This window comes from Xenia sp. Carnegie-2017, unplaced genomic scaffold (genome assembly GCF_021976095.1).
Source record: "Xenia sp. Carnegie-2017 unplaced genomic scaffold, XeniaSp_v1 HiC_scaffold_3, whole genome shotgun sequence".
Classification (NCBI taxonomy): Eukaryota; Metazoa; Cnidaria; class Anthozoa; order Malacalcyonacea; family Xeniidae; genus Xenia; species Xenia sp. Carnegie-2017.
This window is the reverse complement of record NW_025813493.1, coordinates 10,266,952-10,289,395: the sequence shown is the minus strand read 5'-3', so window position 1 is coordinate 10,289,395 and position 22,444 is coordinate 10,266,952. Positions and strand designations below refer to the sequence as shown.

The window sequence follows — 22,444 nt, the reverse complement described above, 5'->3', positions numbered from 1 at the left end:
AAATCTCTTGTGGTGATTGCCTCCTCTTCACTTTCGAAATCAGATGCCTCGTCCTTAAGGAAAGACGCTGGTAGTTAATTTTACATATCTTCAGTAACATCATGAAGAGTTCCAACTACCATATACCACGTGAGCCAACGAGCTTACAAACTGTATATGTGATTCATTGATATTTCCACGAATCCTCATGCAAAACTCTCGAGCGTACGCTAGGTGCTTCTACTACGTTCAATTTCATCAAGCTTTCTTCAACCTGGCGTCTTTCTTTTTCCTCTGTCTTGCTTGATTTCGTTTCACTGTTGGAGGTTATATTTTCAAGTATCTGTTCTACCTCAATCCATTACAGTATCTGTCATAAGTATTGGAGCATTGTTTATAGGCAAAATATACAGATACAAAGTTATAGAGAAAATAAAAACATATCTAACATTGTCATGAATATTATGAGTGCCGTAACAATGTGTTGAGGAATTTGATAGGCATTCGTCAAAACAACTTAAGAAGACAAAGAGCATGCCAAGTATACATTGAAAATTTGCCAAGCGCATATACAAGCACCAATTTCAGAGCTCTCTCGGTCACAAATTAATTGAGATAAATCATCTGCGCATGCGCAGTCTGTTTGAGCATGAGCATTCGAATTTATTAGCTGCCCAACTTCACGGTCATGGTAACGGCCAATTGCATCTACTAGAACTGATTTTGAAGTAAATAGCATGCTTAGCAACAATTTAATAGAGAAATCATCTGGTCATGCGCTCGAGCATGCGCAGTCCAATGGAATAATTGTTCATAGTCATGGCAACGACTAACTTTATGTACTTGCACTACATTTGTGGCAATTAGCTCACTTAATCGCAAATTATCAAAGAAATCATCTGGGTATGCGCAGTAGTGACCTTTAATAATACCACAACTTTTTTAAGCCTTTGAAATTAGGTATATATATATAAATATAAAACTTCATATAGTAGATGTCAACTAGCAGTGGAAGCTGGGTGCGATATAGTATGCAGTGTCTTAGGGGCCCAGACTTCGGTCGCGACTGCACTCTCCCTGCGCACCCGGAGTAAAGCCTATCGCAGGTGATCTCGGGGTCTGATGGACGGAAGCTAGCTACGTATTGGCATCCCCAAGTAGGATAGCGTGGACGGGCCGAAATCTCCATTCGAAACGTTAACATGCGGCGTTGTAGTGCCTTAGGCTTAAGAAGGTATCAGGAAGCATGGACAAAAAGGGGGTTTTTTGCTTTTGAATTATATCTTTTTGTTTGTCTCATAAGAGAAACTAGAACATCCAAGGATACTGCAAAGGTTAAAAGAACTTCTGCCTCTTTGACTATAAGTTTTTTAGATGTCTTTTACAATGTAACTTTCTCATAACTCTCTTGTGACAAACGAGAAACTTGTTATAAATTATAACTATCTCATCATGAACAAAAGCATCCGTGGGCTTCATGAAAAAAAGGGACTATCTACTTTTTTATAATAGTTTTTACAAAGATAACATTTAACAAGCAAAGCAATTTGTATCGCTTAAATTTAACTTCGCTTTCCACCCTTAATGTTATAAAATTTTGATTCATTTTGGATAGTAAATTTCTTTTTACCTTACAATATTTGCATAGTTCAATCTAGAAAGGAAATTCTCTCTCGAGCAATTTAGCAATTTAACACTTTTCGGATGCAAAGGAATTCTTTTGATCGCATACAGACAGCCGTCCAATATATTACGTATCAAAGCGTATATAAAACATTTCAAAAATTAAATCACAAACAAATTTTCTTTCACATGACTAAATTACCGTCTATTTAAACGGTGTATGTAATAAAAAGTTACCTTTGCAACTGAAGCAAACCCTCCTTTTTCCAAGTATTTGCAACACCTTAAATTCATTCCGAACTCTTGAATTTCTCGCAGCGCAGCCGTAAGGAATAAGCATCAAATCAGGATACTCATATCCAACATCACAGCCATTTTGATTTCTCCCTTGATCTTTTTCAGCGTCAAGCTTATCTGAAGTGATGTTATTGCTTAAACTGTTCCACATGAGACTTGGAGAGATAAAAGTATATCGAAGTAGCTGCTGTGCTGAGCAATGGTTACAGTTCTTCGGATATAGACATCAATACAAAGTATATGGCATTCAAAGACAGTAGTTATAACTTCTTCGTCAATTTTAATGCTTGTGGTTCTTCATGATGTTCATTTTTTCTAGTGAAAGCTTGCAGTGGAAGTTTTCAAGCATGGCTATTATTATATTAACAAATGCATACTCCAAGAAGGATAACTTTTTTTATGACACTGCCATTCAATGAAAGAGAAAGCCAAAAAGAGCCTTTCAATTCATCATAAGACCAAACTCTTTTCTTTTCCATTAGTTGATTTTTAAATAAAACACCTAAAAAATATAACAATAGAAAACAAAAAGTGTCGAAATACGTTTACTTGAATCATTCCTTATTCGTAAAAATTAGAGAAAAATAACAAATAGTAACTCTTTATAGATATATATGCAAATTGTTCACACTTTTTTCATGTTTACTTACACATACATACAGTTAGCACATTCAATATTGGAAATTTTCAAACTGTAAATGAGCGTGAACTAATCCTCCTACAAAAAAAATTTTGTTGCCTGTCCTGAGCCAAGGCGGGAATTTTCTAATTTCCTTTTGCTGAAAATTTCCGAGATGTTGTAGTAATAGCAGAAGTTACATGAAGTATTGAATGCAAAAAAATGGCGGTGTTGTTACATTGACATTATGATACTAAATTTTGGTCGGTTTGGTGGCGTATTTTCAACAGCTGTAGGTTTGTGAAATTAATATTATTGAAAGTTACATAAATTGGGAATAAATTCAAAGTTTTCAATTATAGTTGATTAAAGCCGTTAGTATAAATAATATGTCTCGACGAAATCAAGCATGTTTTTCACATAGTTCAGCTTAAATTAAATAGAGCCAATCACACTTCATACTAGTAAAGGCAGTTTGAATCTTAATTGGAGAATCGATATTAATTTACACTAAGAAACAAGTTAAAAACATGCGGTGTGGAAATGAAATCTTTACTTGCAAGTAACCTATGGGTACTTAATTATTAACCAATGCATGCTCATTTTGGCTGGATCTCAGAATAACAGTGATATATTTGAATATCTGAATCTGAATCTCAGAATAACAGTGAATATTTTTTGTATCAGATCACCAATATAAATAAATTTCAAGTCAAGAATTGCAATATTTGCTGGAACTTTTATTTTGTCGTTTGGAAGCATATAAACTTTGTCACAGCTGTCACTATATAGTAAACACAGTCATATCTTGCGATGGTCAGAATACATAACTGAACACACATTCTATTTTCAAATACTTTGAGCATATCCTGTTGGGAGTTTTGTTGTGTTAAATATTCTTCACAAATTTCCAACCAACAGCGTTGCTAAAAAAGTCTTATAAATTTAAAATGAGCTTCTTTAATATGTTTTGACCTACCCCACATCAACTGCTGATAATATATAGCTGCAGTATGCCAGAATCAACCTGCAAAATGACAAGATTGGAAATTCATCATTTACTGCTGTAAATTATTTTCAAGTGAAAGAAAAATTATGAACAGTTCTGAAGAACTAAATTTATCAGAGGAAGGGTGCTCTTTTGACGAGACTGAAGCCATGAAATTGTAAGAAATACGCGACAGCATTGTTTGGCATTATCCTATATATTCACAATGTTTCACCGAAATGACTCATATATGAATGATCACAAGTGTTACAAGTAACAACTGCTATTTTAATATACATTTGAAATAGACTTACACACACTCATACCTCGCTATGCGTGACAAGCTCTGAAAGTTAAGAAAATGAGTCTACTGCAATAGCTTATAATTTATAAATTATTGTAATTTTCGACACAGTAACGAAAACATTATTTATAGCATTATGTGTAGTTGTATACTAAATTCTATTACTCTACTGCTACAGGAATAATATCATTCTAAAACAGTAATGACAGCCTTTCAAATTAAACTAGCAATAATATTTTCATTATGAACATAATAGCTCTACATATGAATTCTAAAAAGTCCATCACGATAGTAAATCAGAAATAATAAATGAAGGTTTTTTATTAATGACGTTAACTTAAGACACATTGGCGCCAATCCTGCGATAGTTGGATGAGGACCATATTCATATATTCTGTGATGCCAGGCTGACTTCTTTTGAAAGTGATATTGTTTTGAAAAGAAATTAGGCCAGGCATAGCAGAATATATGAATATGCTGCCCCATCCCCTAATAAACACAGGATTGACGCCAATGTTAAAACATCTTCAGATTAAATTATAGAAATTTTTGCATGAGGCTTTAAATATAAGTATATATTTACAAGGTGTTAAATTACATATGAGGAGAGTAGAAAGTTCAGATGACGGAATAAAATAAAAAGGAGAGTATATTAAAGGAGGTGAAGAGGGATTGAGTTACCTTGGGTGTTAAGAGAGGGCTTAAGCTTAGATATGAGAAGGCTTTCAAGAATCATAATGTCATAATTGTATTAGGAAGAAGACAGAATTGAGAAGTCATTAAAATCGGCAGAGTGAGATGTGTTTCTTATATGGGAAAGAATTGTGGGCGGTGGTGGACAAGAGGAAGGTTTCACTGTTAAGCGATATTTGTGTTCCGATATTTTAATGTTCAAATGACGTGTGGTTTGACCTACATACGATGAGGAACAGCATCGACACTTAAATGAGAATACAACACCAGATCTCAGTAAATATTTGTCGGTTTTTTGCGCCCGTGCAACTCAATGCAGCTATCAGCAGCTCTTCGCGTAAGTTTTAATCTAAGTTATTCCATTCGAAAAATAAACAGAAAAAATGAATGCTGGCATGGACATGGGAAAATATTTAGACAAGAAGAGTTATCGCTCCATGAAGAACGTGATTTTAATAATTAAATTGTACTTCTTGAAAATACATTGAGTTTTCGTCAATCATGTTCTTATTAAATTATCCATTTTCGAAAGCAGAAGGGGGCTTAACTCCCAGATCTTGTGTAACGGGGCTTTTTTCTCCCCCTCCCCTTACTCCACCAATTGCCCTACCTTTATCCCACTTCTACACTACAGCATTTGTTTTAAACTTTGCAGCTTTCATAAAAGAATAGCGTGCTTAATAAAACATTTCAGAGCAGCAAATGTAGAGCAACAGAATGTACATTGCAACTTATTCTTGGATGAATTTTGAAGTCAAAACACCTTCAAGTTGAAATCAAACCAAGCACAACTTTTATATATGCAAAAATTATAATGAATAAATATTTTCCAAATTTAATAATTTCAAGTTAAAATGCACACAACATAAGAGGGCACGAAGTCGTAATTTTTTTCTTTGAAGGCCGCAGTAATTTTGTTGACGCGAGGCAGTGATTTTCCAACAAGTTCATTGACGACAATTTGCGCTTAGCCTTGCAGCGCTCAAAATTTTTGAAATAAACGAAACCAACATGTTTTATGTGTATTTCTTTTTTGAAGTTTATTCTTCTTTGTTTATAAATGGTACTTTGTTGCACTAATTACTTAAGGAAATTTAGACGCAGAAACACCTTACCATCACTTTCTATTTGAACAATTAAATAATAAATTTTTTCGTCGTGAAATGTGACCGGGGCGAATTTCACAAGGAAAGCCTAAAAATCTTGTCGTGTACTTTTGATATTCACTTTATTCAGTCTAAAAAGTACAGCAATCCATTGAATTTGGAGGGAGGGTGGGGGTGGGAGGATCCAAAGCCAGACGTAGTAGATTAATCACTTCTTTTCTGTAGAAACTTTTGTTTACCTTGAGAGTTAGTATAAGTATGAGATTAATTGATGCATTGTTGGCAATACATTTTTGTTGAAGTATTAACTTTGCCATGTATTTCTTAATTGAATAAACGCGGAGATCCCAGCTGGGCAGTTATTTTATAGCAAAATCATGGTCACATTGTAACATATGTAATACCAAATAAGAATTGGTTGAAGCTCAAACCAAACGTAAAATGCCCCGCAAAGATTTTTTACTACATTCTGTTGGTTTTATGGCGGGAGAAATCTAAGTTTGCGTACCAGAGACTTAATGGATTGTTTTTCGGCTTAATGACTTTAGCTCAGATTTGTTTTCCACAGGCTAATAATAACCCAAGTATAGACCGATCAGCGCACTCATTTTATTGTGGTTATTCGATAATTGAAAATGACGATCATTTAACGAAAAACTAAATTTTGTCCCGTATGTATACTTCCAATATGCATAAAGTAATAAGTATCCTTGCACTCATTAGTCATTAAAACTCTTTATTTTGTCCAATCAAGAAGTACACCATGGCGTCAGAATATCTTAAAACTCGTAAAAGATTTTGGGAAAATGACAATTCTTTAAAACGTCCTGAAAATAATCAAGTTCCAATTCAGCTAAGTGAATTAATCAAAACGTTTCTGAAATGTATCCAAGAGGAAGGTTTGCAAACAGCTTACAATCGTTACAGATATAATCCACGTGAAACACAACTTCCAAGATCTGTTATCAATGCTACTGAAGATGAAAAAATCAGTGACGTCATTATTGTTGGTGCAGGAATGGCAGGTTTAAGTGCAGCGTATGAATTGAAAAGAGCTGGTCTTTCTGTGACAGTTTTAGAGCAAACGGACCGTTATGGGGGAAGAATTTTTACGTATGGTAAAGAAAGTGGTCTTGCGTCTGGTTTGTTTGCAGAAGGTATGGATAAACTTGTTCCGTAGTGGGTGTTTGCTTAAATTTATAATCATTTCATGTCGTCCATAATTTTATAAACAATCCGACAATTTATTACAACTTTAATTTGGCAAGAATCTTAATCCACCCAATTCATAACTGTTTATAATTCCGTTTTGTCATTAGATGTTTAGCTACATCATTTTTAACTATCAAAACAACTATCCTAAATGTTGTAGTCGAAAATACAAAACATGTATACAGCAATTTGGTCTTTTAAGTGAAATTTGGGACAACAAAGTTCAAAGACTTTGTTTTGAATTTTCGGTTCATCTATACATTTTGCATACGAAAGGACTTGAGGTAAAGGAGTTTTTTTATGACCCAAATATCTTGGTGTGGCTATTTAGCTACTTGGGATTTGTAGAAGTGCGTTTATTTTTGGTCACTGTTCTGCTGTGCAATGAAGTAGTTTTCTATGATTCTTCTTCCAGATGTATTTGTGTCTCTTTGCAAAATAGAGTGGTATTGCTTCTTTTCTAAAATTGTATTCATTTCTGCAGTCAGCCGATTTTCCTTCCCCAAGATTACCCCAAAAACCACAATATCGTTACAGAATGTCCCAAATGCTAAACTACGTATAGGCACGACAAATAACTCATATGAACGAGACAAATGAAATTTTGATTGATCAGACCATAGTTTTTTCCATTGCTGAACTGCCCCATTTTTATGCTTTCGTGACAACAACCTTTTTTTTCATTTCAAGGTTAGGACTTGTGCCATCAACACGCCAAAAAATAACTGTTACTTTCATTGATATTTTGCTCTTATCATTTGTTTCATACACAAATTCTCTACAATGTCTCAAACACAAAGACTCTAGTGACATGGTCAGTCTTTCATCTAGTAATGATGAAGTATACAAAAGCATGCATGAGCAGGTTACGCAACCAACACATACGCCAAAATATGTTAACCATTAAAAACTTTAAAATTTAAATACTTTGATATTCTAGTTGATGAATCTCCTCAGAAAATTAAGAAAAATTTTAGCATCGAATCTTACAGTTTTGAAAAAAATGAACTGTTCTATTTTTTTAGTGGGGGCTATGCGATTTCCAGGTGATGCTAATGATCAATCAGACAGACCGCATTTTTTGGCGGACGGTTACATCAAAAGTTTCAATCTGTCCATAAAACCTTTTCCTAACTTTGACAAAAATGTCATTACCTGCATCTATGGGTTTCACGAGAAATCTGAAGGTGAAGTGTATAAAACAAATGAATTATTGCAACAATTCATTTGCATGCATGGCAAAAAAAAAGAAAAAAAAGGAGAGTTAGGTCACCAAAAAAATCATTACATGTTTGTAAATGATGATCGTCCAGGTTAATAATTCAGTGTCGGGTAATAAATTAACCACTTGACGTTCGGCGTGTTTTCACATTGCAGTTTGGGCTGAGAAGCATTTTGACAACATTTGGCCGAACTGGAAAGAGGCCATGAATAATGCCTTAAAAGACGATGTTTTGGATGTTGGTAAGTGTAACGAGACCTTAATTTCTTCAATTTTATTAAAAATCTATTTTTCCCGAAAATCGCCATATTGTTTTTTATTCTTGCAAGAATTTTTCTGAAAATGAGAAATCTTGGAGGCATTTTCTATAAATTGAGAGCAATGACATTTAATCATGATTAATCGAAATTATTATAGGTCAAATAATGCCATATAATAAACTTTTTAGTAACCTCGCTTTCTCGGTCTTTGCTTAGAAATATCAGACCCCTGTCTTTTTGTACAAATTTCGCCCTGCGGATTCGGTTTGTACATAAAGACCTCGGTCGGATAATTCTCCGTAAAGACCTCGCCCTCGGCTATTAGCTAAGGACTTAGTAAACTTCCTCCATTTTTTTGCAGAAAAATATTATGATGAAACAATCGGTGCTGTTACAGACCAGCTTTACACTTGGTTGTCGAAATGAGAAGGTGTTCATGATCAAGTGAATGCATGGGGACGTTGGATTAAAATCTGGAGTCAGTTTACGTTGGAAAGCTTTGTTGAAAGTAATATCGAGGTAATCAAAGCTAAAGTACCTGTTGAAGATCAAGCAGACTTGGATTTAGTTAAACTTGGAAATCTTTTGCCATGGTCGAATGATGCTGTTCGTGGTTATTCTGTATTTTGCTATACGGAGCAGCTTGATCAGTCACTGGGATCCTATCTTGATTTTGAACTGGGAAAATGGTATTCTCATGAAATGCATTGCTTGAAAGGAGGTATGCATAGTTTGCCGAAAGCGTTTTTCAACGATGAAGGATTGAGTACGGATGACATAGAATACAACAAACATGTTTTCGAAATAAATTACTGGTATCAAGATGAGTATCCTCTGAAAGATCTCGTTGAGGTGTCGTGTTATTCAAGTAACGTAGCGTTAAATGTGTATAATGCGAAGGTACGAGAGATTAGTAAATTGAACATCGAGTATGAATAGTTTAAGGATAGTTGATACTTCTATTTTGTTGGTCTTTTTCACTTTTTTCAAAAATGTATGGCTGGTTTCTGTGCAATATTTCTTTTCAAATAGCTACAATTTTGTATATAATAGTTATAAGGCCTCAATTGTGACAAAAATTTCCTTACTACTGGTATGAGGGCAGTTTGCCTTTGCTTTTTGTTCGCATCCTATGCGATTACATTATCCGTATAGCTCTACAGGGTTTGTACACTGCTTTTACTAGTTGTTTGTCGTCTAAGGAAAAATCAATAGATTTTAAATTGCATTGTCTCTGAAGTACTTCAGTTTACAGCTTTTAAATTATCTCTATAGCTCTTTGAACCCCGAACCGTATCTCAACATTGTTCAATGCGTTTGAGCAGCATTCTTTACTATTTTAGAACATGCGCACTGTGAAGTGCATATGCTGAATAAGGGCGTCGGGAGGAAAAAAGTTGAATTTTTAGCTGGTCACTGAAACGTATGTTTTCCCAGGATTTTAAAGCTCGACAAGTTGAGTGCGTTGGCACACCTTACTTAAAATCACGCAACAAACAAAAAAAGAGTTGAGTGTTGCGTGTAGCTTAATTCACGGCACATGCATTAGCTTTTAGAATATAATTTCAACGCGAACCCGGTCTTCTCAGGGAATTAGTGTGGTCTGTAGGTCGTTCCCATTGAGACATCTTTAAGTGCCTGTTTTCTGAAATCTTACCATCTCCCAGGTCTCCTGAAACTTTACCAAAAGTAATTGTTTGATTTGATGTTGCACTAAGAACTGAATTTTCATACCTGAAGAATGTATTTGACGTAACGTGACACTATACCGACCTAAAATTTAGTACCTGGCAAGATAAAATCGTAACCATTGGTTGCCACATAATGAGAAGTCTCCCCAAACGTATTGTGTCATTTACATTATAGCTATCTAACTGATTGTAGTTTTCAGCAATAGTTAGAACTGGTTATACTTGTCAATCACCATGACAATTTTCAAAGGAATTTTTAACTCAATGATTTTCACTTTCATTGACATGGATAGTCTGTAAAAATTACATATATCGTTTTATATACACCTAAGAGAGTGCACTTTCCTGGTTTTTAAGAATAAAAGCTAAGCAAACCCTTTGAAAACTGTTTGATTTTTGTTTAGTCAGTAATTGTTGCAACCCCAATAAATACTTTGCGTCAAATAAGTTTCAAACCAAAGCTTCATAATGATAAATCCCAGTTGGCGATGAGAAAATGTGTTCAAGCTATGGAAGATGTTTCTATAATTTCGTAAAAGCACTATTGCCAATACACATTTAATATACACGACAACTTTTTTGAAAATAAACATGTTTCGACATCTCATGATGCCATCTTCAGTATGAATGAAATAATAGGTGATACAGGGTTTATATAAAAGTAATATGATACATAAATTAGAACAGTAAAAAGGAAATAAGATAATATAATGAGGAGCGTCCGAGCGTATTATAAACTAAATATTGTATTGAATAACAGACAAAAACTCTCACATCTACCGACACCTTCTTAAATCACACTCATGCAAAACCAACTATTCACCCTCTTGTTTCAAAATCATCGACACTGCCGACACCTCATTCACCCTTAAAATCAAAGAAGCACTCCATATTAGCAAAACTAACCCTGACCTCAATGTTCAAGTTTTTAAATTCAATACAATATTTAGTTTATAATACGCTCGGACGCTCCTCATTATATTATCTTATTTCCTTTTTATTGTTCTAATTTATGTATCATATTACTTTTATATAAACCCTGTATCACCTATTATTTCATTCATACTGAAGATGGCATCATGAGATGTCGAAACATGTTTATTTTCAAAAAAGTTGTCGTGTATATTAAATGTGAAGATGTTTCTATTGTGCAATCAACAAAAATTTATATTCCGACCAAGCAGAGATTCTGGGAAAATGAAGGAATCAAAGGTGGTGTTTCTAAGACAAGCCTTCCCATAGGTCAGATTCATTATGTCACTCCGGAAGATCTCAATACAAAAGAAGGACTTGTTTTGATCTACACATGGAAAAATGAAGGTCTGCTTTTTGGATCTATGAAAGAAGAGCAAGTGAAACAAAAGGTGATGAAACAACTCGCAGAAATCCATCCGGCATTCAAAGAAGACATGGTGACAACGTGTATTGTTCATGCTTGGTATAACCAGCCATCTTATCAAGGAGCGTATGGAGCAATGAAAGCTGCTCAAAACAAAAATATAAGGTGTGCATGATATGTGGTAACGCATAATTCTTTAATTGAAGTGACAGGTTAAGAAACGAGATTATTTTTTATAAGATAATACTGTAAAAATGCTCGTCGCGTTTTTTTCAATGTTTTTCTCAAAATCTCTGTAAAATTGTTGTTTTTTTATATACTTAGAAATAACGTTAAATACAACTTATAACATTTTATGGACAATTTTCGTTTATCTATGGTAGCTTCTTCAATTTTTACTCAAACTTTTATTCTCAAAAATAAAAACTTACAATTTAAAAAGAAACATTGGTATATATTATATTTTTTTCAAAATTAAGTATTTATGGGAGCCTATGGGAAACGTTCATTTTTCTGGTGAAGGTATTCCTTTTACCCCGAAGTGGATACAAGGTGCTTTGGAAAGTGGTTTAAAATCTGCATTTCAAGTTTATGAACGACTTAGGGAAAGAACTTTTTACCAAAATTTGTGAACTTTTTTTTGCTTCTGTAACGTCACCCTTTATGTAAATTCATTTTTGTAACATAAAGATATATTTGACGTAGACTTAATCCGCCACTGCTTCCGTAACCTCACCCTTTATGTAAATTCATTTTTCTAACGTGAAGATATATTTCACGTAGTCTTAATCCGCAACTGCTTCCGTAACCTCACCCTTTATGTAAATTCATTTTTGTAACATGAAGATATATTTGACTTAGTCTTAATCCGCCCTTGCTTCCGTAAACTCACCCTTAATGTAAATTCATTTTTATAACATGAAGATATATTTCACGTAGTCTTAATCCGCCACTGCTTCTGCAACCTCACCCTTTATGTAAATTAATTTTTGTAACATGAAGATATATTTCACGTAGTCTTAATCCGCAACTGCTTCTGCAACCTCAAACTTTATGTAAATTTATTTTTGTAACATGAAGATATATTTGACGTAGTCTCAATCCGCCACTGCTTCCGTAACCTCACCCTTTATGTAAATTCATTATTACAACATAAAGATATATTTGATGTAGCCTTAATCCGCCACTGCCTCCGTAACCTCACCCTTTATGTAAATTCATTTTTATAACATGAACATATATTTGACGTAGTCTTAATCCGCCACTGCTTCCGTAATCTCAAGTCCTCAACTTTTATGTAAATTCATTTTTGTAACATGAAGATATATTTGACGTAGTCTTAATCCGCCACTGCTTCCGTAATCTCAAGTCCTCAACCTTTATGTAAATTCATTTTTGTAACATGAAGATATATTTGACGTAGTCTTAATCCGCAACTGCTCCCGTAACCTCGCCCTTTATTTAAATTTATTTGTATAACATGAAGATATATTTGACGTAGTCTTAATCCGCCACTACTTCCGTAATCTCAAGTCCTCAACTTTTATGTAAATTCATTTTTGTAACATGAAGATATATTTGACGTAGTCTTAATCCGCCACTGCTTCCGTAATCTCAAGTCCTCAACCTTTATGTAAATTCATTTTTGTAACATGAAGATATATTTGACGTAGTCTTAATCCGCAACTGCACCCGTAACCCCGCCCTTTATGTAAATTTCTTTTTATAACATGAAGGTATATTTGACGTAGTTTTAATCCGCAACTGCTCCTGTAACCCCGCCCTTTATGTAAATTTATTTTTATAACATGAAGATATATTTGACATAGTCTTAATCCGAAACTGCTCCCGTAACCTCGCCCTTTACGTAAATTTATTATCATAACATGAAGATATATTTGACGTAGTCTTAATCCGAAACTGCTCCCGTAACCTCGCCCTATATGTAAATTTATTATCATAACATGAAGATATATTTGAAGTAGTCTTAACCCAAAACTGCTCCCGTAACCTCACCCTTTATGTAAATTTATTATCATAACATGAAGATATATTTGACGTAGTCTTAATCCGAAACTGCTCCCGTAACCTCGCCCTTTATGTAAATTTATTATCATAACATGAAGATATATTTGACGTAGTCTTAATCCGCAACTGCTCCCGTATTCTCGCCCTTTATGTAAATTCATTTTTGTAACATGAAGATATATTTGACGTAGTTTCAATCCGCCACTGCTTCCGTAACCTCACCCTTTATGTAAATTCATTATTACAACATAATGATATATTTGAGGTAGTCTTAATTCTCCACTGCTTAAGTAACCTCACCCTTTATGTAAATTCATTTTTGTAACATGAAGATATATTTGACGTAGTCTTAATCCACAACTGCTCCCGTAACCTCACCCTTTATGTAAATTCACTTTTGTAACATGAAGATATATTTGACGTAGTCTTAATCCGCAACTGCTCCCGTATTCTCGCCCTTTATGTAAATTCATTTTTATAACATGAAGATATATTTGACGAGAAGTGATTCTTACACAGTGGTTTATAAGAGTACATACCGTTAATTTAGTCTGTCTTACATCTTAAAAAAGAAGTAGTTTCGTTTAACATTATAACCAAATATATTTCAACGAACTAAGTGCACATTAGCACATCAGAAAAATATTTTGCTTTAAATATATACGCTTCAGTTTTGTTTAATAAAATTTAAGTTGTTAAACTTTCCTCAAAATATAGCAATAAAATCAAAAAAAAGCTCCTTTTAGAGTTTTTAGCAGCATTAGTTTAAAATTTTTCATAAGTCTTCAACCTAAATTAAAGTTAGTTTAAAAGTCTCCGTTTTCCATGGTTAACAAGATATCTTTAATATGTTAAAGACATCAATTACTACTCAATCACCAGGACATGTTTCAAATATTCTGACAATATTATAATTATTTGAGCAACATTGATGTGTTTTTACATTATATTGCTTCCTTCCACAACACTGTAATGATGTTTCTTGGCATGAACCTTGTAATTTGACTAAAAACATACTATGTGGGATTTTTTGAAATTGACTGGGGGTGGCATTTTTTTGAATGTATAAAATTATGTGTTCCACTCTTTGCAACTGGAAAACTGCTTATGTTTAAAACATATCAGGTAAATGAAGTTGTTCCAAAAAAGGAACACCCAGACGAATAATTAGTGTTCGTTTTAATTTATTATTTTATATCTCTTTCACCATTTCCACGAAAAGATGTTGAGTGCCCAAAAAATGTATTCAAATACGTCTTTTCTCAAGAATACAAGCGAACAAAATGTGCATCAGATGCCATTAAGTTATTTTTTTGAGGGAGCTAATAGCCGACCACATGTGTGTACTTATGTATTTGAATGAGACAAAACTACAAAAAAATATGTTCAGCAGTTGTTATCAAGGGTGGATTTAGGGTATGTCAAAAGAGTCATGTGACATGCGTATATTCCTAAAAAAATAGTTAATCTATTTTGAGTACAAAGGTCACCAAAATGATGAGTAATTACGTATTTTTTTTTACAAAGTCCGAGTTGCATTTTAGTTTTATCTGAAGTTATTATTTGAAACGCATTTTTGTTTACGGAGGTAGCGGTTAAGCGCACAAATCTCGCTCCATCTGATGACTATACCCATTTATTTGATTGGCCAAAGCGTATTTCTATTATACTTGCCTCTTCTCGCGACTTATTTTTTGTAAATTACCGGGGGGCTGTGTACTACTTTGATACTATATTTTCTATTAGTCAATGATGCCTTGACTAGCACGCACTGTTCACGACCGGGTGCAGTCGTCAATTTGAAAGTCAGGCGTATTGTATTCTATTAGCAAATTTTGTTTTGTATTTGGTGGACTATAATTTTGTAGAATAGTCGGACTATTCTAAAAATTTACTAAGTTGTAAAGGAAGCGTTTCTACGGCTTTAAGGTATTTAGATTTCAGTTGTGATTCAATTTGAAATAAGTATGTTTGAATTTAAATATAGATCATTGAAATATTGTACTTGTTGATTAGATCCTGGCAGTCTTTGAAGGTTAAGCCTTAAAAATAATTTTTGGCCTGAGGGGCTGATTACATGAGCTCGAGTACATGGGATTCAGCAAAGCGATAAATGATTTTGGCAAATGGAAAAGATTAAATACTTATCATCAGATAAATCATCTTGAGCATTTTTACAATATTCTGACTTTACAAAAACGCTAAGCATTTAAAATGAAAACAATTAATTTGGCCTAATTTGAGAATTAACCGTTTCAACAAACTGCTTTAATTTTTTGCTTGAAGTTTTGGCTCTATTTAATGCCTCGAATCATGTAAATAACCTCTGACAACTGATCGTGACTAAAACACCACACGAGTACATACGAGTAACATACGAGTACATACGAGTAACATACAAGTACATACGAGTAACATACGAGTAACATACAAGTACATACGAGTAACATACGAGTACATACGAGTGACATACGACTATTTTCTGGTCAACAAATGAGAAACAACACAATTTCTTCAATACATTGATATTTGCGTTTATTTTTCCTTGTATTTGTGTGGACTTTGGGGCAACCATTTGATGGATTTAAATGCTGAAAAGGTATTTTACTTTCATACTACATTCATTTGTATGTTTTAGTTGAATTTGTTATAGATATTTTGTCGATGCGATTTGCCAGTATTTGAGCGCTTTTTGACACACTTTCACCTAGGAAATACATATTTAAGAAAGAGATTATACATTCATTTTGACTCTGAAGATGACTACCGGTAAGGTTGTCGAAACGTCAGTCATCAACAACAAAAACAGTCCTTCTCAGGACTATACCAATCTGGACGATCTACATTTACAAACATATAAAGTCCATTAAAATGAACCCATTTTTAAACTAAAAGTTATATAATTAATTCTTATCCACTATCCAGTTTCACTCCATGTAGCATAATGAGCATTAAATTGCAAATCAAGGAAACCTTTTTATCATGATCAATAATTTATTTAAGTCTTTAAGATACTGATTTTGCAGTTAAAAGACTGAATTATATCAGCTAGAACTTTAAAGACATTAAAAGTAAGCTGAAATTGTACGCATAATATGATATATATACGTAACACAGTGCAACTCTCATTTAATTCAAATATATATAATGTACATCTATTTCATATAGCACGTTTTGAAAGCATTATTTATACGTTGTTTATTTAATCGCTTTCATAAATATGTATTTCCTAGGTGAAAGTGTGTCAAAAAGCGCTCAAATACTGGCAAATCGCATCGACAAAATATCTATAACAAATTCAACTAAAACATACAAATGAATGTAGTATGAAAGTAAAATACCTTTTCAGCATTTAAATCCATCAAATGGTTGCCCCAAAGTCCACACAAATACAAGGAAAAATAAACGCAAATATCAATGTATTGAAGAAATTGTGTTGTTTCGCATTTGTTGGCCAGAAAATAGTCGTATGTTACTCGTATGTTACTCGTATGTACTTGTATGTTACTCGTATGTACTCGTATGTTACTCGTATGTACTCGTGTGGTGTTTTAGTCACGATCCTGACAACTTCCAACTTTTTCTTCGCTTATATTCATTGTTTTGGTAAGCTATCTGTCTATGATTTTGCAAAGTGGAAGTTACATGCTTTGCATGGGGTATAAAGCAAAGCTGTTTGCTGCTACAAGTTGCAGTCTTAAGAACATTGATAGAAGAAGGAGTAAGAAAACATCTCTACAATTGTGGTTACATTTTGCAAAGTTGAACAAAGCTAACGTGAAAATTTGCAGGTAATTTTTTTATTCGATTCATACATGCTTTATCTCTTGTGGGCTTATGTCATCGTAAATCTAGCCACATAAGTTTTCTTGAATACATTCTTGAAAGTAAAACTCCATGGCCAAAATATGTCTTGATTTGTTACGTTCCTATATTTATAAATCTTGATTGAAATCCGTTCATAGTTATCAAGTAACGACGAGACAAATATTTACAAAACTACATAGATCGTTTATCGCTCTCTGCTGAAGTTGATCGAATTGAGCACGCATTAAGCTAATTTTCTCCAATTTATCGAAATCAATACACTCAGAATGATGAAAGCCATGCAATTATTTAACGACGTTCCACAGTTATTTTAAATCTTCATCATAAAAATGAGTTTGGCGAATCTCATTGTTGAACGCACGCCCTGTAAGGTGGCACTATACCAATCATCTTCTTTTTACTTGTATCAGAACAAAAACATTTTCAAACAGACTTAAATTTGCATTAGCAGAATTTCAAACAATAAAGTGAAATCTGCATGTATTACATAAACCAAAGTTAGTACATATAAAGATCATGCCATTCTATGTTTTTTATTGCATGTTATAAAATAAGATTCAAACTATTTTTCTTATATGAGTTTCTAAACGTCCTGTAATAATAAATTGCTTGTGTGACATTTTATTTGGCATTAAGTACATTCATCTTTGTGAAAATGGTTTACACATTTTCATTCTTAAGTTTTTTACTTTTCGATTGCTTTACTTTGTTAGTAAATAGCTCAAGTTTAGTGCTCACTATTAATAAAATACCACATACTTATTGTTTTTATACTACGCAAATTAAAAGAAATGTTTTTGTTCATTTTTCTCGCATCTGGAACTTATAACTAATGAATGTCACAGTGAACACTTGTAACCAAACAGTAGATTTAAAGGTAGCTCAGTATGAAATGCTAACTTTTGTTTAAAAGTGAAATTTTAAGCATGGTATTCACTTGAGACATAAGCCTAAGGACAAGCAAAGACAAAAGAAAATAAAAAATGCAATGAAGCGGCCAACACAATCATCAACTTATAAGCATAAGCAGAAGTACTGGATCCTGACACAACCTTAATTAAGGTGAAGCAAAAGTATATTGTTAAGAAAATCCCTTTTCTTTTGCTTCCTCTAACCTCTGGAGCATATGCTTTGCTTTGGTTTCTTGCTTGTGCTTATGTTGCAGTGAAAACTAGGCTTCAAAGTTAAAGATTTTTAACACGAACTTAAAACAAGTACTTTGTGAAGATTTTTGCACCAGAATGAGGCCGAAGGAAAGGAAATTTAAAGTTTATTTATATCATTAGGAGATATCAATTCAACATTCAAGTCCTAACATGAATTTGGCAACTACAATTTCCATGATAGCTCTTGCATTTGTATGTGGAATAACATTAGTGGAAAGTACACTACCATTTTGGATTAGAGCCACTACACCGAATCCTACTTTACCGCCGATCAGTAATAAGCAGTTTCATGACAGCAAGTTAAAGTTATGAAATTGTCTTGTGCTAAATATACTGTTGTAGTGTACCAGCCGGTTACTTTTGCATAGAATAAATTAAACTTTTTGCCATGATCATAAATAACGCCATAGAATTTAAACGGTTTTCAGTACAGTGGGAAACTGCGCTATTCAACTATTAAATTTCAGAATTCAAACAAATTCCTCCAATTAATGTGACAGCAGATAAAATTGTAAAGAAATTCTTTTGTCTGCCATCTTCTATCCTAAATAAACGAAGAATTTATCTTCAAGACACTGCTGTTGTAATGGATTCATCTGGTTCCATTGGAGATTGTGAGTACAAGAAAGGAAAACAGGCAATGAACAATATGATGAATATAAAATTACCTTCCAACTACGATGGTAACTGGGCTGGTGTTCAGTACTCCAATTACGCAAAAATTATGTTCAATTTCTTTCCTGCTTCACAAGCTGCCACAAAATCTGATTTATTCAGCTATGAGAGAGGGATGACAAACACTGCTGACGGCTTAACAAAAGCAAAAAATTTATTTGATGATTCTACGAAAGGTGAGACGACAAAAAATAGTTACATAAACAATGAAGTTGAAAAATTATAATAGTCATTACTAACTGGTTTATCAACAAAACGCTGCTTACAAATATTTCTCTATTTCTTTCATGCTAGTTAAAAGCTGAAATTTAAAATTTTGATAGTTATATAAATCTAAATAAATTCCTTATTCTAAACATGTACGTTACTAATTTAAAATTCTAAAAAAGCACTTTTTCAGATTTTACTTCTTTAATAACAAGCGTAAGAGTAATAACAATGAAAACGCTGCAGGTTTGTAGGGACTTTGCTAACTATAGTTTCATTACAAGAGGAATGACTTTGAATTCGTCTAAGATATTTGAAATGTGGAGATCATTGTTGAATTTCTGATTCATTGGCTTTTCCCTCAATAATATTGCGTTACAATAAGATCATTAAATCTAGCATCAGTATTTTCAAAATCGCAATACTAATATTAAGTAAACAACAACATTTTCTTCTATAATCTGCATAGAACATCTATCTCTCAAACTATCAAACCAACGTATTCACTTCATTTTCGCGTAGAAGCCGTCGTGTTGCACGTCAAATGGTGTTCCTTCTGACAGATGGAAAGTCAAACGTAGATAAAAGCCAAACAGTACCAAATGCGAAGAAACTGAGAGATGACGGTGTGGAAATCCATGTTATCGGTATTGGAGCATTTACCAGTGGAATTGAAGAAATTGTTCAGATTGTTTCATTTCCACCAGAAGATTATCTTTTTAGAGTTAAGGATTATGGAGACGAGATTGGTGTTGTGAAACTTGTGATCAAAGTAATTAACCCAGGTCAATATGCAGTCGTAAAGAAAATTCCTCCTCCCTGTTGAAAATTGACTCTTTTTACTTGTGTTCTTGCATTGAGGAAAATAAAGTTTTTCTGCAGTTGATGTATTACTTCTATGATGACATGGAAATTGTTTGACTGAAATGTTTGAAAGATCAATTGTTTCATTAATCCGCAGATGATGTGGAATTTTTAGTCAACGTTATGTTTTAAAAGGCATAGTACTTTTCTGACTTACGAAATACATATTCAGTATAGGCAATCACTTTTCATAATGATTTAATGGTATTTAGTAAAAGGAGTAAGAAATATCCCATTGTAAACGTGTGCTTATCACGAAAATATGTGGCTGATCATGTCATCAAGTGCAGTAGAGAAGTACTTGACAGAGTCATGGTGATGATTTTGTCGATTCTTAATGGAGGGATGATTAGTAAAGAAAGATTTGTAGCTACCTGGTAGCTACTTGGAAAATTTTAGTGGAATGCAAAGGGCTTTTAAAAAAGGCTTTTGAAAATATTTTATTGTAAAACTTAATGGCAACATCTCAAAAATGGCACCCTGAGTTGAACAAACGGAACTTACAAAATCTGGCCAATCACGAATACGGAACTTTTGCTCACTTTTAAACTGCATATATAAATTGCTGAGTTCATGCAAAGCTTTTGTAGCTAGGTATCACATACCTTTATTAAAACCTATGGTACATATCCATGCTTTCACACTTTGCTGGTTGATTTATTTTGTGGCAGTTGTTGTTTGAGGCTGAACTCGTGTTGCTTCCGATAAGTTTATTTATAACATTAAATGAAAACTTCTGCATTGCAAGAAACTACAAAAACTACAAGCAAGCATATGCTGATACACGTGATTTACATAAAAGACGCTTCATGGTTGGTTGATAATAATCTATCATGAGATTAAGTTCACAATGATAGGGTGACATTATTACACAATTTACTACACTTTCCTTATTTCATTATAAAGACGTGGCTTGGTAAGCACTTTACATTACACTTATACCTATGAAAGTGTCATTTTGGCTACATAGAAAATGTTGAAAATGATCTAATTTAACTTTGCTTGTTGTCTTGTGAATATATTTACTAAGTTATCTTCGTTGGCAGTTAATTAAGTACATTCTTCCACGCTACCTGCACTTTCTTCTAATAAAATGGTTTTTAATTTCTGTGTGTTTAGACATTGTTTTTTTTTGAAAATCTGGGTTCTTTGCTGATATTTTTGCTCACTGGTTGTGTGCTTTGATTTTCGCGCCACTGTTGTTTCCCAATATGTTTAAATCACTGCACCAAAGATAAAGATGTACACTCTATTTTACATGCAGAAAGTAAAACCATTTGCTTTTTCCTATTCTTTGATGATATCAGAGATCCTTCTTCTGATATTGGAAAACCATTTCTATCACTGCCTAATCTAAATGTTTACTCGTTGTCTTGTGAAATATTTGGTAAGTTATCTTTGCTTTCAGAATAACTTAAGCTTTTTAAGCTGCGCTGTATTTCGCCTCTATTGATAAGGTATTTTCATCTTCATGTGTGTTTAGACTTTTTTTGAAAAGTTGCGCCCTTTAAATTGCTAATTTTATTGGTCCCTGGTAATTTGCATTTTTTTGCACTTCTGTTTTCTTCCACTATGCCTAACTTGCAACATAATTGTTTTATAAAATTTACACTCAGCTTCACAAATAGAAAGTAAAACCATTTAAATCTTTCAACAAGGCTCCATCTATAAACATAAAGCATACGTAAAGGTCTACGAGTGATTGCCTTAATCTTTTCCCGGTCTAGTAATTATTTAATGTTTCATTCCAGTTTCTGCCGCTTTGTTTGAGACCATACAGGGCCTTACTCTGTATTTAATTTGTCAACGAACTTTTCTCCGATCTTAGCCCTATAATTTAAATAACCCTTAACTTACTCAAAATAAACATCACTGTCAACTGAATATGCCCACCACAGAATAGATATCTTCACAGAATGTCGACTCGTGTCGGAATCTTTAGTGTTCGTGTTCCTAACTTTTATGAAGCAATTTCAAAGAAGACACGCCTTCCAGCAAGATACTTCCGCTAGATCGCATTATAAAATATAGATGTTTTTACAAATATATTGATTTGCACTACAAAAGCTTGGAACCTTATTTTATTCGAAAGATGATAACTCTTTGTAAAAAGTGATAACTCATGGTAATCACAAAGACTGACTCAGTTGATCAGCCTCTAAATAAGAATTTACTACGTTATTTAATCTATAACATTAATTAACTGCACGCTTACTGGTATTAGCAGTTATGCTATGCTGGATGGCTCTATTTTCGTGGTTCCTGAGTGATATACTAGGTAAGCTGGACTCCTCTTATCACATTCCGCAAAAATGCCTCTTTTACCTCTTGGCTCCCGCTTTC

At 33.5% G+C, this 22,444-nt stretch overlaps 1 protein-coding gene across 1 annotated transcript; it reads left to right on the top strand.

The window, feature by feature from the left end:
- The first annotated feature begins 2,742 nt into the window (after positions 1-2,742).
- LOC124454776 (L-amino-acid oxidase-like) lies at positions 2,743-9,531 on the top strand. Its single transcript, XM_047005528.1, has 5 exons — positions 2,743-2,814; positions 6,364-6,766; positions 7,847-8,008; positions 8,199-8,285; positions 8,665-9,531. The coding sequence occupies exons 2-5, from the start codon at positions 6,373-6,375 to the stop codon at positions 8,727-8,729; spliced, it is 708 nt and encodes a 235-aa protein (XP_046861484.1). The 5' UTR covers positions 2,743-2,814; positions 6,364-6,372; the 3' UTR covers positions 8,730-9,531.
- The last annotated feature ends 12,913 nt before the right edge of the window (positions 9,532-22,444 follow it).